We start from the raw sequence: 17,711 nt of genomic DNA, 5'->3' as shown, positions 1-17,711 counted from the left end.
CTGTCCCAAACGCACATAGTCTCACCTACTAGTCATTTCTATTGCGTCCCTAAACCTTCACCTTCTTTCCCTCAAACAAGCCCTTGTACCCTTACCCTCCGACCACTCAGACCTCAGAAGGTAATTAAATAAATGTAATTGCATTACTTATCAAATATGTATTTTCCATTTTGTTTTTTTTGGACTTTTCAAATTTCAAGTATTGAGGGAAAAATTGCAAGACAAAGTTTCAAAGTATTGAGTGATGCGATTGTAGAATTACTGCTTTGATGCCCCTTATCATCAAAAGCCTTCCAATTCTAACTGACCATGCTCTCTCATGTTGGCTAAATACTTGAACAATATGATGTATGGGATGGGGACATATTTTTCTCCTTTGCATTTGGGGTGGTTCAGTCATTTGCACTGCTGTCTCCCAGCGCAGGGACTCAGGTTTGATTCCCAGCTTGGGTCATTGTCTACGTGGAATTTGCACATTCTCTCCATGTCTTCATGAATTTCCTCCAGGTGCTCCAGTTTCCTCCCACAGTCCAAAGATGTGTAGGTTTGATGGATTGGCCAAGATAAATTGCCCCTCAGTGTTAGGGGGACTATCTAGGGTAAATGCATAAAGTTATGGGGATAGGGCCTGTGTGGGATTGTGGTCAGTGCAGACTTAATGGGCCAAATGGCCTCCTTCTGCACTGTAGAATTCTATGATTTGGTTGTAAATATGCAATCCATCTAAAGGAATGGTTTTTGGGAAGACCTAGAGCAGATCCTGCACAATTTTCCATTCATTTAAATTGCAGAATGGTAGACCATGAAGGTTCTGTTGCAGACATGTGGTTCTTCCTGTCTGGTTTTCTTTGGTGCTTACTACTGAGGTGATTTTTTTTTTCTCTTTTGCACTTGGACGTAAACAATGTTCTCCCAAGTAAAAACGAGACAGTGCTTTCAAGAGTGGAAGGGCAAAGATTTGGGAGGACTGGAGATGGGAGATTTGCCAAACAGCAATTTTTCAAAATATTATTTGATACTATCCATGTTTTGGTGCTCCACTGCATATATAACCACAGGGCAATTCCCCAATATAGCATGTTTCCAGTCCTCCCTTTCTGTTTGAAAGAAGGTGCACAGTGGATGTAAGGTGTTTCCTTACAGGGTAGTGTAGTAACCCAGTTCAGAGTCACAGAACTGGTCAACCTAGCCAATTTGTGGCTTGGGGAGGGCTGGAAAGGAAAAGAAGGGGAGGTGGGTTAAGTTATTCAGGGTTTGTTATGTGTTGCTATATTTATTTAACATTTTCCACAATTGCAGTAAATGGGTGACAATATTTAGTGGTTTCACTAAATATTGAGGCATTTTTGACCATGAAAGGAATAAATGTAAAGTGTTGATCAGGACTGTTGCTCCTGACCTGTATATGTTGTGATGTGTTTATTTATGCTTATTTTTAGTTCAACAGTGTTAATGTATTCAGATAAATATTTGCTTAAGGCTTTGAGATGTGTTGTGTTAGAATGAATTAGTGTTAGCATGAAGAGAACATGACATATTGTTGCTAAAAGCCCCTAACCACAGTTGCCATGTGTTCTTTCCACCCGCCCCCCCCCCCCCCCCCCCCCCCCACCGCCCCCCGCCGTCTTGCAGGTCAATGCCTTTCCTCCAAATGGCTATGGTCTCTTCAACATGGTTGGGAATGCCTGGGAATGGACATCTGATTGGTGGAGTATACACCACACTACTGATGAGTTAGCAAATCCTGTAAGTAGTACAGTTGCTGAACTCTAATCATGATTGCATGGGCTGTGCCTTGTGAGGACAGTTAGGTTCTCTGAGCCTGCATTGCTGTTACAGAGCCATGTGTTGTGACATTGAGGCCATAGCTTCCTAACCGTTGGCATTGGAACAGAAATTGGTAGGATCAGATACACAACTTCCTAATCTGTGTGGCGAATGGTTGGCATTCCCTGCCAGCAGTGTACTCTGTATAGAAATTTGCTCCTAGATGTGATCACAAATGATGTTTGTGGGGACGCTCAACTTAGAACATAGAACACTACAGCACAAACAGGCCCTTCGGCCCACGAGTTGCGCTGATCACATCAACACCTACCAATCCATAGACCTATCTATAACCCCCAATCCCATTAAATCCCATATACTCATCCAGAAGTCTTTTAAAAGACCCCAGCGAGTTCGCCTCCACCACCACTGACGGCAGCCGATTCCATTCACTCATCACCCTCTGAGTGAAAAACTTACCCCTAACATCACTTCTGTACTAGCCTCCCCGCACCTTAAATCTGTGTCCTCTCGTAGCAACCATTTCAACCCGGGGAAATAGCCTCTGAGAATCCACCCTATCTATTCCTCTCAACATTTCATAAACTTCTATCAGGTCGCCTCTCAACCTTCGTCTCTCCAGGGAGAAGAGTCCCAGCTCCCTCAACCTATCTTCATAAGGCATGCCTCCCAGTCCAGGCAACATCCTTGTAAATCTCCTCTGTACCCTTTCAATAGCTTCTACGTCCTTCCTATAGTGAGGTGACCAGAACTGCGCACAGTACTCCAAGTGAGGCCTGACAAGGGTCTTATAAAGTTGCAGCATTACCTCCTGATTCCTAAACTTGTGATGTGACTTTGTTAATGTGTATCTGACGTTGCTGTGACCCATTAAGTATTTTTACTTAATTTTAAAAGTCAATGCCTTTGTATAGTTTATTGAAATTGTAAATCCAAGTGTTCACATCAGTTGTTTGCTCTGCTTTGGATGAGATGAGGACTTGTTGTTTTTGTGACTTAATCATGTGACCTGTTTGTATGGTCTATGGTGTGGAAACCAAAATAGGGGTAATTACATAAGACTGGATCTCCTGCATCACCTTCGACCAAGCGTCAGTCAGGAACCTAGGGCACAAAGACCAAACGTCGTGCCCTGTCGTTGTTCCAAATTGGATTAGCCAACTCAACACAGACTGTGGGAACATTTTGCTTTGCTTAACTTGGTTCTGCACTGAATTATCACTAAGTCATTAGGAGAAAGATTGTTGGCTTTTTTTGCATTGTTTTAAAGCACTGAAGGACAACTGAATAGATTTAGCACATTTAGAAAAGCAAAACATAGCAGTGATTTTACTGCATCTAGACTGTTCTTGACACATGGATAAGATAAATTCTGGAAAACCTGCAGGAACAATCCTGGGATGACCTGGGTAGTATACAGGCACAGTTTAATGCATTCTGAGAGCACAGATTCAGAGAAGGTGTTTGGAATGAGCAGCATTAGTTTAACAAGCCACTACTTTGATGCCGTGGCAGCTTTATTTACAAGTGAATAAGAATTATGCCTTGTTACTTAATTGAAACGTTTTTGTAGAAACGTTTCAGACTGTGGCAGTTCAGGTTGAATAATCCTTCCATGAACACAAAGCCACAAACAACTCCTTTGCAAGATGTTGTATTTACACATCAAAGTGTGATATCACCGTCATCTGTCTAGTTGCTGTCAGCTGGGACCCAGTGAATGTTGCTCACACATTTTGTGTGCCTCAGCATTGAAAGAATCTTTGAGGGTGGGGGGGAAGAGAAGTGGGAGGCAGAAGACACAGGGAATCCAACAGTAGTGGAAGACATTAGCCAGGATTTTCCAGTCCCGCCATGGGGAAGGGACCTGCAGGAGATGTGACAGGCCAGCCAAAAGGCCTGGAAGATGCCCAGGACTACTGGAGCTAGAAAATTCTGGCCCCATTCTCAGCATCCTAACCTACACAATCTGCAAAAGAGTTGTTCTGATGATTATCTAGGTGTGTTAGCCCCTATGAGGTCCATAGGGAAATCATTGATTGATCTCTCTGTAGAGCTTATTGAGTATGAATTCCCCTGGTAACAGGCAGTGGCCTACCTAGCTGGAACTCATTACGTGAGCCATTTATGAAGCAGGCCTGGGACTGGGTCTGCTGAAGAGTAATCCTAGGCAACGTCTAATATGTGCACATCATAGTGCTGGTTTTACTTTGCATTCTGTAATAAACTATGTTCCCCTCCTGTTGGGTTTCCTGAGTCATTAGACCCGGGTCAAGGTTGAGACTGAAAGGGGTAGACAGAGTAGGAAGCAGAATAGTTAACCCTTTGTGTTATTTTATTCCTCCTCTTCTCGGTGAACCGTCTGTTTAGAAAGAAATAAAAATAATTCCCATGCATGTAGTATTTAATAGAAACCACAGGATGAACTTTATTACCAGAGAATTAAACTTTTTGCAGTGTAGTTGCTGTATATCGGTAAGAGTGGGCCACATCTGTGCAAGCTCTAACAAATGACAAACAAGTGAATAATTGATCAGATTATCTATTTTTGTTTGAATGGGGAAGCGGGTTCAGTGTACACATCGGTGTGACCAAACTCTTCGGTAGTGACCTCTACCTGAGAGTGTGGTAGAGACCGCTATCATCAAGGCTTTCAAAATGGAACTGGCAGGCAGCTGAAGTGAAACAAATACATGGTTTGGTTGGATTTATTATTGTCACATGAAGAAACATACAGTGAAAAGTATTGTTTCTTGCACGTTATACAGACAAAGCATACCGTTCATAGAGGAGAGAGTGCAGAATATAATGTTACAGTCATTGCTAGGATGTAGAGAAAGATCAACTTAATGCAAGGTAGGTCCATTCAAATGTCTGACAGCAGCAGGGAAGAAGTTGTTCTTGAGTCGGTTGGTATGTAATCTCAGACTTTTGTATCTTTTTCCTGGTGGAAGAGAGAATGTCTGGGGTATGTAGAGTCCTTAATTATGCTAGCTACTTTGCCAAGGCAGCAGGAAGTGTAGACGGTCAGTGGATAAGAGGCTGGCTTGCATGATTGATTGGGCTACGTTCATGACCTTTTGCGCACAGTGGTTAGCACTGCTGCCTCACAGTGCCAGGGACCCAGGTTCGATTGCTGGCTTGGGTCACTATATGTGTGGAGTTTGCATGTTCTCCACATGTCTGTGTGGGTTTCCTCAAGGTACTCTGGTTTCCTCCCACATTCTGAAAGACGTACTGGTTCGGTGCATTGACCCGAACAGGTGTCGGACTGTGGCAACTAGGGGAATTTCACGGTAACTTCATTGTAGTGTTAATGTAAGCCTTGTGACAAATAAATAAACTTTTTTTTTGTAGGTTCTTGCGGTCTTAAGCAGACCAGGAGTCATATCAAGCTGTGATACAACCAGAAAGAATGCTTTCAATGGTGCATCTGTAAAAGTTGATGAGAGTCGTAGCTGACATGCCAAATTTCCTTAGTCTTTTGAAAAAGTAGAGGCGTTGTTGGGCTTTCTTAACTATAGTGTCAGCATGGGGGGGGGGGGGGAACCAGGATAGGTGGTTGGTGATCTGGACACCTATTAACTTGAAACTTTCAACCCTTTATATGTCGTTCCCATTGATGTAGACAGGGACATGTTCTTCACTATGCTTCCCAAAGTCAATGACAATCTCCTTCGTTTTGTTCACATTGAGGGAGAGATTATTGTCAGTTCACCAGATTCTCTATCTCGTTCCTATACTCTGTCTTGTCATTGTTTGAGATCTGAGCCACTACAGTGGTATTGTCAGCAAACATGAAAATCGAGTTGGAGGGGAATTTGGCCAAACAATCATGGGTGTATAAGGAGTATAGTAGGGGGCACCAGTACACTAAGGAAGATCATGGACGCTGCAGGATACTCACCGTCTCCCTTGACCAAATGGCCCCATCCTGTAGTAATTAACTGTTTTCGTGGATTCTAGCAGTCTGGCTTACAAAACCCAGGCAACACATTTTCTTTCTGGGTTTATATTTCATGCTTGCTAAATTTTAAACATTTGGTGCTTTGAAAGTTACTGTTTCTCTGGTGTCTGCCCAGTAGCAAATGAAGTGTCTTGGATTTGATTCGGAACCCAATAATGTCAGTGTCTGCCAAGATAATACAGGCAAGGCAAATGTTTTATCCTCTTCTGTGTTGATGGTGTGCTGGAACTAAAGATCCAATTGGTTGTGGGGGTCCAGTTTAGAATCTCAACTGTACTGATATAATTCTCAAGGTGGAGAAGAATTGATACCTGGCAATCTAATGATGTTGACTGTGGTTAACCACTACCTGAGCAGTCATTATGGCCAACCTTCATTCTGTAAATGAGTTATTCGTCTGTGTAAATGAAGCATGCAAAAGCAATCTGAGTTGGTAATCTTAGCATTCAGAGTTACATTTGAAATAAAAAGATTAATGAGAGCTTTTCCACTGCTCAGGATTGGTTCTTAGTCCAGAATTGATACTGAAATAAATCCCTTGGATGCACTGTTGTTAGCAAATGACAATATAAACTGATGGTGGTCTTATGAATTGAAAGTGGAGCAAGCCAAAAATATTTTGCAAATCTTAAACAGTTAAATTTAACTAGGAGTGTAAGAAGATGGTGATTGCTGATCTTTTTAAAGTAAGGTTGGAAACAGTCATGTTCAATAACTTGACAATATTTGTCTTTGATTTTGAGGAAAACATCCTTAACTGCTTTACAGAGATAACGTGAAGAAATGGATACTGAGCCAAAAAAGGAAATGCATTGTAGAGAAATATCACCATCCACTCATGCATGACTGGTTTGGCGCAGCCAATTCATTTAAATACAGTGGCGTTTTAATTTTTTTTGCTTGGCTGCTCATGTGTGGTCATTTAAAGGGACAGGCTAATGCACAGTCAATGTGGAGACTTACAGGTTGCTGTGCAGCTTTGTCTGTTGGTTTGTGAAATGGTGGCTATATATTTTTCTTTCACCTGTGCGTGCGTGTGTGTGTGCCTGCCTGTGCATGTACATGTGTGTGTCTACGTACAAGAATGGACTAAGCTGCTCTTACTTTGCATTGTGGTTCTTAATTTTATTGTGGTAAACTGGTTCATCTGCTAATTTGCTAGATTTCATCCACTGCCCTAACACTCGTATAGATAGATGGCATGTAAAGGGGAAAAGGTCTGATCTGCTGGCTCCTGAATTAAATTGCCCTCTTTTTACAGTCCATAGTTTCTCCAGTGTATCAGAGATTTCGGGTTGGGCCTGAAAATGGACAATTAAACTCAGTTTAAATTGTTTGTGCAAAATTTAGGCCACTTTAAATGAGGTACACAGAGGAGTAGAAGATTTCATTTCTCTATTAATCGGAAGGCATGCAGGTATGAATCAATTGCAAGTTTGACAAAAGTTCACCCATGCCAATTCAATCGCTAAATTACATAACTGATTTATTAAAAGTAACATTAGTAACGTCTGGGACGGGCAGATTGCAATGATGTACACCTTCCTCAGTGAAAGACGAGCAAACAATTCACCCAGTAGTCTTTGATGTGCATCAATATCTTTAGCATAATATACAAGTGGGGCTTCATTGCATTCAATGAAACTCCAGCCCTTCCTCAGAAAGATCTTGCAGATCAATATCCTCGGCAGTTTGACCAGGAAATCAAATATTTTTTTCAAAAATTGAACAAGCTGTCACAGAAGATGCCTGAAATTTTTAAGTTAAGATCTGTTATATTCTATTACAGATTATTAATATGTATTACAAATTATATTAGAGATTACTATTATAATGTAAATGGATGTTACCCAGCCACTTTATTCTATTAAAAATCAAAAGGAAAATCATACAAAATATGAAAACAAACAGCAGAATAAACTAGAAATACACAGCAAGTCTGGCAACAGCTGTGGCGTGAAGAAGTTAAAAACTAAAGGTCTAAGAAACTTCCTCAGGACTACCAGAAGTTGCAGGTATCTTTAAAATCAGTCAAATTATCTTAATTTAATAGATTTTATGACAAAGTCATCAATCTTTTGTGTGCATTTCCAACTTGGTTTGCAATTAACAATGGAAGTGAGCGTACCAGACCATGACGTGTGTTCCCTGCAGCCTGGAGAGTGCCAGTTGGCAGTAACCAAAATTAAAGTGATGAGGCACATCACCGAATCGCACTCTGATAACGTAAACTTTCTTATGATCTCAACTATTTGAGAACAAGACTTTCCTTAGACTACAGAAAATTATCTAGATTGTGCTCGGAAATAAAAGAAACCTAAGTGCAGTGCGGATAACGTACCACAGAAGCTGTTGGCTTGTAGCCTCGTTTCTTGATGCTCCGCAGGGAGCTTCAGTCCACTATAGGATGCTGTTGACACAGAGTGTTTTTATTCTCCCTCCTCCTGTGCAAAACACAGTGAGATGCATTTATGCATTCTAATTCTTATTAATCATAGTAGATGAGCTACCACAATTAAAAGTTTAAAAACATTGTTCGCCTGCAAGTTTACCAATTTACCTCCATTATTTCAAGAGGGTTTTTCACTTGCATGATTCCCATATATTTATTTTTCTTCAAATTTGGCACCACAGTGCATTGTCACACAGTATCTTGGATGAAAAGCAGTCAAGGTCAAACCAATTTGCTTTTTACCGCAATACAATGCCAGTGGAGTGCTTGGTCAGTCATAGTAATCAATCTTTATCAATTAGTATACAACAAACCCAGGCACAATCCAAAGACAGCAACACAGTTGGCCATGTCGTACAAGGCACAAAATTATATAGTTGTTTGTGTAAGACACTAGTTCACACTCTGCTTTGGGTTTTATTAATGATTGATGTAACTAGTCATATAATAACTGTTCCCTTCTTCCTCAGTGAAATGTCAGCTGTTGAACTTTCTCCACAGCTGCTGCTTGCCCGGCTGAGTATTTCTAGCCTGCTCTGTTTTTAGTTTTGATGTTTTCCAGCTTTGGCAGGACTTTGTTTTTGATTTGAATTAGAACAAAGTCCTGGGAAACACGTGCAATATACAGGGGCCGTCTCATACCTGAAGGAAGTAACCTGCATTTTCTTGCATCACAGATTTTACATTTTAAAAATTTCAGGTGTCTTCTTTGATAGCTTGGGGCAATTTTTGAGACAAATATTTAATTCCCTTGTTCCTGGTTGAATTTTAGAGAAGATAGACATTCTATCTTAGTCTCGTTCTGAGATGTATATTTCTGAAGCTATTCATACAGGGTTGTAGATTCAGTGGGTTTGGTGAAACTCCAATTGTACGTTATGTTAAAGCGAGACAATGGCATAGTGATAATGACTGTAGACTAGTAATCCAGAGACCCAGATTAATGCTCTGGGGACAGGGGTTCAAAGCCCATCATTGCACATTAGGGAAGGAAATCTGTCTTCCTTACCTAATCTGGCCTACATGTGACTCCAGACCCACAGCAGTGTGGTTAACTACCCTCTGAAATGGCCGAAGCAGCCACTAAGTTCAAAGGCAAGTAATGAGCAACAAATGCTGGTCTTGTCAGCCTCATCCACATTCCATGAAATAATTTTTAAAATCAGTGCAGGTCAAGAACTACTGGCTGAATTCATTGTTCATTAAGGAGGTGGATACCACTGCAACCTGCTGCATTTTCTATTCCCAGTGTTTTTTTTAATCATCTAAGTGACTGTCAGCAGTAAGTGCACTACCCCTTATTAATCACTTCTCCCCTTTTCCAGTCCTTGATTGGAGATTGACGACGCTCTTTTGGGTACAGATCTCTGGCACTAGTGTTTTTATGTGTATTTCATTTAAGTGGTCATACTTTATTTGTATCTGTAGACTGAGACCATTTTGTGGTTCACATTCACTAAAGCCCATTCAGCATCATTACGTGTACGTTTTGCAACAGTCATCATTGAGGACTGGGAGCCATCGTCGTCGTCTTTACGAATCCTAGCCCAATATCCTGTTGTAGTGCGCTCCCTGGCTTTGATCAGCTATGAATAGAGCTAGGATCGAACCTGGAACCTTCTGCTGCCCTATTAGTCATTTCACTGAACAGTGGAGGGGCAACGTTCAGTTTTTAAGGTTATAGAAACACTGCAGCTTTTTTAGAAAGACAAAATCCTGATGAATTTAACTCCTGCTATAGTAGTTGACCTAGTTTCAGGATTACCTATTTGGAGCATTGAAAGATAAATCCAGGTCTCAATGCCTTAGCGACTGATGGGCTCTTTGCAGAATTTGATAACATCCAGGATTAGGTTGCTCTAAATTTGGCATTTGGCCTAAAATTTCAATACATTTCTGTCCCGATCATAGGACCTCAACCTTACGCATATCAACTAAATAGAAATTTAAATCATGGAATTATGATCTATTCTCATGGAAAAATTCAAAACTGAAGGTAAAATCTGACTGTGTTTATCAGAAGGCAGAGCCCATTTTGTGAAATACAGGCAAGTTGTATTTCCTGTGTTCGTGAAATACAGGAAATACAACTTGAGTGCCTTTCATAACACAAGGACCTCCCAAGTGCTTTACAGTCAATTAGATTCTTTTGAAATCAAGAGGCTACTATAATGTAGGCAGCACAATAGTCAATTTATACACAAAAGTACAAGCAATAAATGGTTAGATGTTGGTTGAAGGATAAATGTTGGCCTGGACACAGGAATACCCCGCCAGCTCTTTGACTGGTGACATGTGATCTTTTGTGTTTGATCATATGCTCAAGTCAGGAATAAGATACAAACTATCTTCTGCAACACAGGCGACTGCTACAACTGACGCAGTGCTGGTATTTCAGGAAGGGTACATTTCTTGGAGGCAATGAACCTGCAATTTCTGCATCTTGTTAGGGAACCATGTTATTTTGGTTACTATATTTCTGGCCTAACCAGATTTTTGCCAGCTCTGGAGAATGGTTTGTGGCCACATTGGTAAAACTGCAAACATTTGAATTATTCTACATTTTGGACAATTTCTAAGTTCACCTGGAGTACATGTTGAACCTGGTACACCAAATTGTATTCCAGCAGCACTTCCTTGGGAAGGGGGTCAAGGCCTTAGAGAAGGTGCAGTGGAGATTTATCAGAATTATGCTAAGAGGGATAGCTTATGTGGGGAGACCGAAGGAACTGGGATTGTTCTTCCCCAAGCAAAGAATATTAAGGGGAGATTGAATAGCTGCCTGATGAAGAATTTATTTTTTTACTCGATGAGGTTTCTTGATCTGGAATGCACTGCATGAAAGAGTGGTGGAAGCAGATTCAATAGTAATGTTCAAGAGGGAATTGGATAATTACTTGCAAAAAAAAATTTGTCGGGGTTTGAGGAAAAAAACGAGGGGAATGTGATTAATTGCATAGCTCCTTCAAATGACATGAAAAAACAAAAGGCCTCCTGTGCTGTAAGATTCCATGAGCAACCCTGTAACGTATAGATAAAAGTATATTTTAATTTTTTCTATGTAATCACAGTTTAAGGAAAATTCAGACCTTATCAGCTCTGTTGTTGAGATTTCTAAAGTCATCAGGAGCAAGCAAGGTCTGTCCCATTATATGCATCATTGCTTGCTTATCTTGAGAATATTTGCATTTCTGTCCTCTCTGCCGGTAAGTTGCTTTTCAGTTACTGCCGATTCAGTCAGAATACATGATTATTCATTTCAACTGAAGTACAGTACAATACAATCTGCTGTCCAGCAAAAACAAAGGCGACTGGTACATGTTTAGTCTTAATGGCAGAAGGCTTCAAGAACTTGAGGAAAAGTGCAAAAGATGCGGGGAAAATGCAGTCAAAACTTTAGTTGACATCTCTTATGTGGAGCTAGCATGAACACCTTAGACCAAATCTTAGACCAAATTATATCCCTTTTGTAAACCCAAAACTTGTGTGAAGTGACTCACTGTAAAAGGTACCCTGATGTGGCTGAGAAAAGGATGGAATGGTAAAAAAGATTAGATGCCTCTTTAAAAGATGAAACTGGAGAAGTTGAATTGATTAAACATCTTGAATTGATGCACGCGTATTTTTGACAAGTGAAACTTCCGTTTTTACCAGGAGTGGGTGTCTGATCTCTTTTATTTTGTTCTTTGTGTTAAGTCTTGAGCAGATTTTGCACCCAAATCCTCTCTGCATCACATGAGTGACAGAGCATTAATACCAATGGAAAGTTTCTGATTCACTGTAATTAATGTCACTGTGAGACGGAGATTCCGGTGATGGCTGCAATTACAGTTGTTCCCTTTTCCAAGCTGTGCAGGGAACTAACTTACCCAGCTTGTCTTGTGTTGTTCCAGTAGATGTGACTTTGACTGCATTTAATGATCTCTTTCAGAATGTCTTTTTTTAAGTGCTGTATGTGACAGGTCAATATTTTGTATCGGAGATGCTAACCACAATTCCTAGCACAATGACATTCAAAAACTGTTTCCATTTGTTTAAGTAAAGGTTGGTACCATTGTAGTAATCATAAAATAGCTCCATTGCACAAGACGATTCGGCCCATCATGTCTGTACCACCTCTCTGCAAGAGAAACTCTGCTCAACCACTCACCTGCTTTTTCCCCATAACTCCACAAATCTTTGCTGCTCCGATATTTATTTATCTTGTTTTGAATGCCTCAACTGAATCTACCTCCATCACACCTTCAAGCACTGTGCTTCAATCCTAATCACTCACTGCATGAAAAGGCTTTTCCTCATCTCATCTCTTGTTCTTTTGCCAATGATTTTAAATTGCTGTCCTTTACTTCTCATCCCTTCTGCCAATAAGAATAGTTTCTCCTTTTTGACACTGTCAAAATTCCTTGGGAATTTTAGCACCTCAATCAAATCGCCCCTCAAGCTTCTCTCTCGGCTTTTCCAGTCTATCCACATGATAGAAAGCATTCCTTGTCAATCTTTTCTATAGCTCCTCCAATGCCTTCACATTCTTCTTAAAGTCTGGTACACACAATTGAAAACACAACTCCAGTTATTGCTGAACCATTGTTTTATAAAAGTTTACCACACAGCACCTTTGCCTTTTTACTCCACACCTATTTTTATAAAGCTGAATATACCATGTGCCTTATTCACTGCCTTCTCAACCTGCCCTGCGTACAAACAATTACCAAAAGGTATCAATTTGCATTTCTCAGCATCAAATTTCATCTGTCCATTCCACTAGCCTGAGTTCTTTTGAAGTCTCTCGCTGCCCTCCACAAGTTTACAACTCTTCCAAGTTTTTTGTCATCTGAAAGCTTTGAAATTGTGCCTGCATGTCAAATTCTAGATCATAGAATCATAGAATCCCTATAATGCAGAAAGAAGCCACTGACAACAATCCCAGCCAGGCCCTATCCCTGTAACCTCAAGTCTTTCCCCTACTAATCTCCCTGACACTAAAGGACAATTGAACATTGCCAACCAACCTAATCCACACATCTTTGGGAGAAAACCATTGCACCCGGAGGAAACCCACACAAACACGGGGAGAATGTGCAAACTCCACACAGTCACCCAAGGCTGGAATTGAACCCAGGTCCCTGTAGTTGCGAGGCAGCAATGCGAACCACGGTGCCACCATGCTGTCCGCGGCCGCACAATGATCACAGGTCATTAATCTTCTTTTTGCTTCTCCCATTTTACTTTGGGTCACCACAATGATGGTTGATGACTCTTCTATATCTCCTCCTGTCAGTCACCTTTTCCTTTTTCAGTCCTGCTGTGTTGAATCTCTCACTCCCTCGTCCTTTCCATATGGTTCTTGGTTGTCGTCTTCTCTTTTCTGGCTGTCCCATATACATTACTTACCTCACCACAAGCCCCCTGTCATTCGCAACAAACAACCTCTTCTCAGCTACTTTCTCTGATGTTCCCAAAATCTTCATTGATTCAATGTGCTGGTTCCTGATTTTATCCTTTCTTGTTACTCCAGACGTCCATCTTGGCATCCCCATCTTATTAGTACCCTGTCCTTGTTCTCTTCTCCTCGATGTTGCCAGATTTATAGACTTTAAAACAAGGCCAGTCTTTCAGCCATGTTCTAGATTCTTCCTTTCAGTTTCAGCAATGCTTTTTTTTTACCATAATACTTCACTTCTTCCAATTACTTCAACCAGAGCTGAATCCATTGCTTAATTTTCATTTCCACACTTGATCTTTTTGAAACTATTCACTATTTCTAAGCCTTCACTCAATCTTTACACCTTAACTCTAATTCTCTTTCCCAGGCTCAAAAGGCTGGTCCACATATTGGATCTTTGATCTACTGCTCTTCGTACCCCTGACGTCCAGTGCTTTCCTCCAGTTCTCCAAATGTTCAGTCGTGTTCTTATCATCCCACCACATCTGATGACATCATTGACCACAACCAAATTCTAGGTCATTAATATGGATCAAAGGCGGCGCGGGCTCGTTGGGCCGAAGGGCCTGTTTCCCGTGCTGTGTTGTTCTTTAAACCGTCAGTGTTCCTAATATTGACTCCAAAGGGATCCCCAACTGTGCACCTATCTCCAGTAAGAAAAACAAACGTTTATCACTGCTCTGTTTCCTGTCACTCAGTCAATTTAGTATCTGTGCTGCCACTGTCCCTTTTATTCTTTAAGTTTCCTGCATTATTCCTACTGCAAAACAACATTGCAATTGTTGAAATTTTCTGTGCTTTTAGGTCAACGGTTTGAGTATTTTTCATGCTCTTGTGCCACTGCTTTGCTGACACCGAGGTGTTCAAGAACAATGGGTAGTAAGCTAGGAACATTGTACTGTCAATGTGGTTGCATTGTTGATTTTGTTCCCAATCTCTCACCTAGCTGCATTGTATAAATTACATTGCTGCCAATGGCGAGCACTAAAAGATGCAGAGTCGCACTCCAGTTAACAGTGGAGCAACACAACAACATTTAACCAAACTCTTATTTTGATGACCTTGAGAACCTCATTCATTGTTCACTAAATAATGCAATTCTCAATGACTTGTGAACTGCATTATACCCTAGATATAAAAATTGGTCTCGGTAATAGTGACCATGAAACAGCAGGATTGTCATAAAAACCTGTCTGGTTCATTTACATTATTCTGGACAAAATGAAATTTGCCATTCCACCCCAGTCTGGTCTATATGTGATGCCGGCTCACAACAAAATGATTGACTCGTAACCGTTCTCAGAAATAGTCTGAAAAACCACTTAATTATAATCAAAAACGTGGCTTGTCACATTAGAGATGAGCAACAAATGTCCCAATGATGCCCATATCTCATGAATGAATTTTTAAAAATGTTAACTCTGCTCAAATTAGCATGAGTATATACTGCAAATTCACATGTGCAAGGTGCGTATTTGCCTTCTGCTCAAGCTCGGCCCAAAGTCATAGATTTTTGGTGTTAACCTCAGTATGTGCTTTAATTTAAGCTAAAATGAGTGCCATTGTTCATTATCATCATCTGGGCAAAGCACAGAGAATTTGTTGTATCAAATCCTGTTATTGATGGTTTGTTAATACGTATTGTTTAAATAATTTGTATCAATGAATATTTTTAAGGCAGAAGTATTTAGATTATTGCTTAAGGGAGTGAAAGGTTATTTTGGGCATGCTGAAGGTGGAATTGAGGCCACGATCAGATAAGCCATGATGTTATTAAATGGCAGAGCAGGCTCAAGGGGCCAAATGGCTACTCCTGCTCCTAAGTCATATGTTCGTATCAATTGTGGGCACATGTTAAACTTAACCAGACTAAAAACAATTGATTAGCTGCCTACTTTCCAACCCATCCAGTTTTGTTTACCTTTAGAATAAAATGGAGAGAAAATTGTTTGGGTGTAAAACAAGAAATGGACTGAGTATCACCTGGTTTTGTCCAGGGATAGAAGTTAAACTACTCCCCCCTCCCACTACCTGACTGCTGACTGCCAACTTCCAAAATAATTTGATTCTGGCAATTTTATGGATGTGTTGTATTCTCTGTGGGCCAGGACTGATCCCTGGAATGAGGGGATTGGCTTTTGGGGAGAGATTGAGTAGACTTCTATATGAAAAAAATGTGAAACATTAATATGTATGAAATCCTTCAGAGATTTTACAAAGTAGATGCTAAAAAGATGTTTCTTCCAAGTTGGAGAGTCTAGAAGTAGGAGTTACAGAATGAGGGGATGAACTTTAGGACTGAGATTAGGGGAAATTTCTTCATTTTGAAGGCTTTTGGATTTTTGAAAATCTCTACCACAGAATCCAGTTGCCTCCTCTTGAATTTCCAAGGCATTACTGTCACTTACTCCAACCATCAACCATCAACCTTTTGGGGTTCACTATTGACTGGAAATTTAATTGGGCAAGCCCCACATATATTGTGGCTACATTATAGGCTGAATGGCCTCTTTCTACAGCATAACTTTTCTATGTTTCTAAGAATAGGTTGAAAGCTTGGTATTTTGCAGTGAATAATTCACCTGCTGACTCCCCAAAGCCTTTATACATTTATAATGCACAAGTCAGGAATGTGATCAGATATTCTCTATGTGCTTGGAAAAGTGTAGCTCTAACACAAGAAAATCAACACCATCCATGTCAAAACAACCCATTTGATTGACAACCCACCCATATCTTTACTCCCTCCATCATGAGCACATGGAGACTGTTGCAATGTACCAGCTACAAGACTGTAGCAACTTGCCAAGGCTTCTTCTAAATTCATGATATCTATTACCCAGCAGCTCAAGGACAGCAGGCAGCATGGGAAGACCATCAGCTGTAGGTTCCCCTCCATTTATGTTTCTTCATTGCCCCTGGAACTTACTCCTGGCAGTGCTTTGGGAGTACTTTCATCACACACTGTTCAAGAAGGTGCCTCCCCACTGCTTCGAAGATAGTTAGGGATGGGCAATAAATGCAGGCTTTACCAGCAATGCCCATATCCATTGAATTAAGAAAGTGTTTAAATCATCTGTCCTCCTAGCTTCAGCGAAAGTTGCTTCACATTTAGCAAAAAGTGACTGTTTCTCAAGGCACAAGGACAGCAAATTATAGCATATTAGCCAGCCACATTGCTACCATCACTCCCACTTTTAAACACAATTATACCCTTTCACATTACTGAACCCCATGTAGTAAATACTAATTTGTCTGAAAGGTAGATGTTAGCCTGCATTGTTCTGTGTTGCTGTTTTTGGGTGCAAACCAGCAACTAAAATGCTGAGAGAAAGTGGAATTCATGAAACCCTGTCCAGAACAGCCCATCTTTTAAGACCTTTCGAAGAGTGGTGGGATAGATGTGCATGTTTGATCACCAATTCAAAACCAATATATCTGAAAATTATGCAGAGAGATTAGAGAAACTGGGATTTTGTCCTTAGAGCAGAAAAGGGTAAAGGGAAATTTACTGCTGGGCTCCACTGCACAACAGAGAACAAATGCACGTTATATATCAAGTATCCTTTATCCATAAATCTAAAAACTGAAGACATCCAAAACATGCACTTTTTTGAACTTCATTGACCTTTCAGCATGGGAAGTCGTGACCAAGTTGACATGAACTTCACTAACTGCACCATGTATTTCATACGCCGTGGTATATCTTTTAGCCATTTTATTTACTTTAGGTCATACCTAGCCTAGGCTTTGGCTGCTATAATGCAAGTAGGCGTTATAATGCAAGTACGTTGGATCCATAAAACAAAATTATCTGGAATCCAAAATTAATACGCCCTGAGTGTTTTGGATCAAGGGTACTTGACCTGTACTAAGACAAAAGTTCTCCCCAAATGTGTTTTCATACACGATGCTGCCAACAGACCATAAACAATTGGAAGTGCAGTCAATGGAGGAAGAATGGTGTGTCTACTATTGGTTGCTTTTCTGTGGCTTTAAACTACATAGATGTTTTGATAATTGCAGAATGCTTATGGTGCAAAAGAAGGCCATTCAGCCCA

At 40.5% G+C, this 17,711-nt stretch overlaps 2 protein-coding genes across 4 annotated transcripts in view; one reads left to right on the top strand and one right to left on the bottom strand.

The window, feature by feature from the left end:
* Positions 1-17,711, bottom strand: part of itpr1a (inositol 1,4,5-trisphosphate receptor, type 1a) — a 516,106-nt gene that overhangs the window by 422,054 nt on the left and 76,341 nt on the right. The gene's annotated exons all lie outside the window — the stretch shown is intronic.
* sumf1 (sulfatase modifying factor 1) overlaps positions 1-17,711 on the top strand; it is a 133,779-nt gene that overhangs the window by 79,655 nt on the left and 36,413 nt on the right. The window contains exon 7 of the mRNA XM_080184022.1: positions 1,633-1,746. Coding sequence (XP_080040148.1) covers positions 1,633-1,746 — 114 coding nt within the window. The remainder of the gene's footprint in view (positions 1-1,632; positions 1,747-17,711) is intronic.

This window comes from Carcharhinus amblyrhynchos, chromosome 3 (assembly GCF_965287045.1).
Source record: "Carcharhinus amblyrhynchos chromosome 3, sCarAmb.v2.hapA, whole genome shotgun sequence".
Lineage (NCBI taxonomy): Eukaryota > Metazoa > Chordata > Chondrichthyes > Carcharhiniformes > Carcharhinidae > Carcharhinus > Carcharhinus amblyrhynchos.
This window is presented reverse-complemented; position numbering and strand designations above follow the sequence as displayed.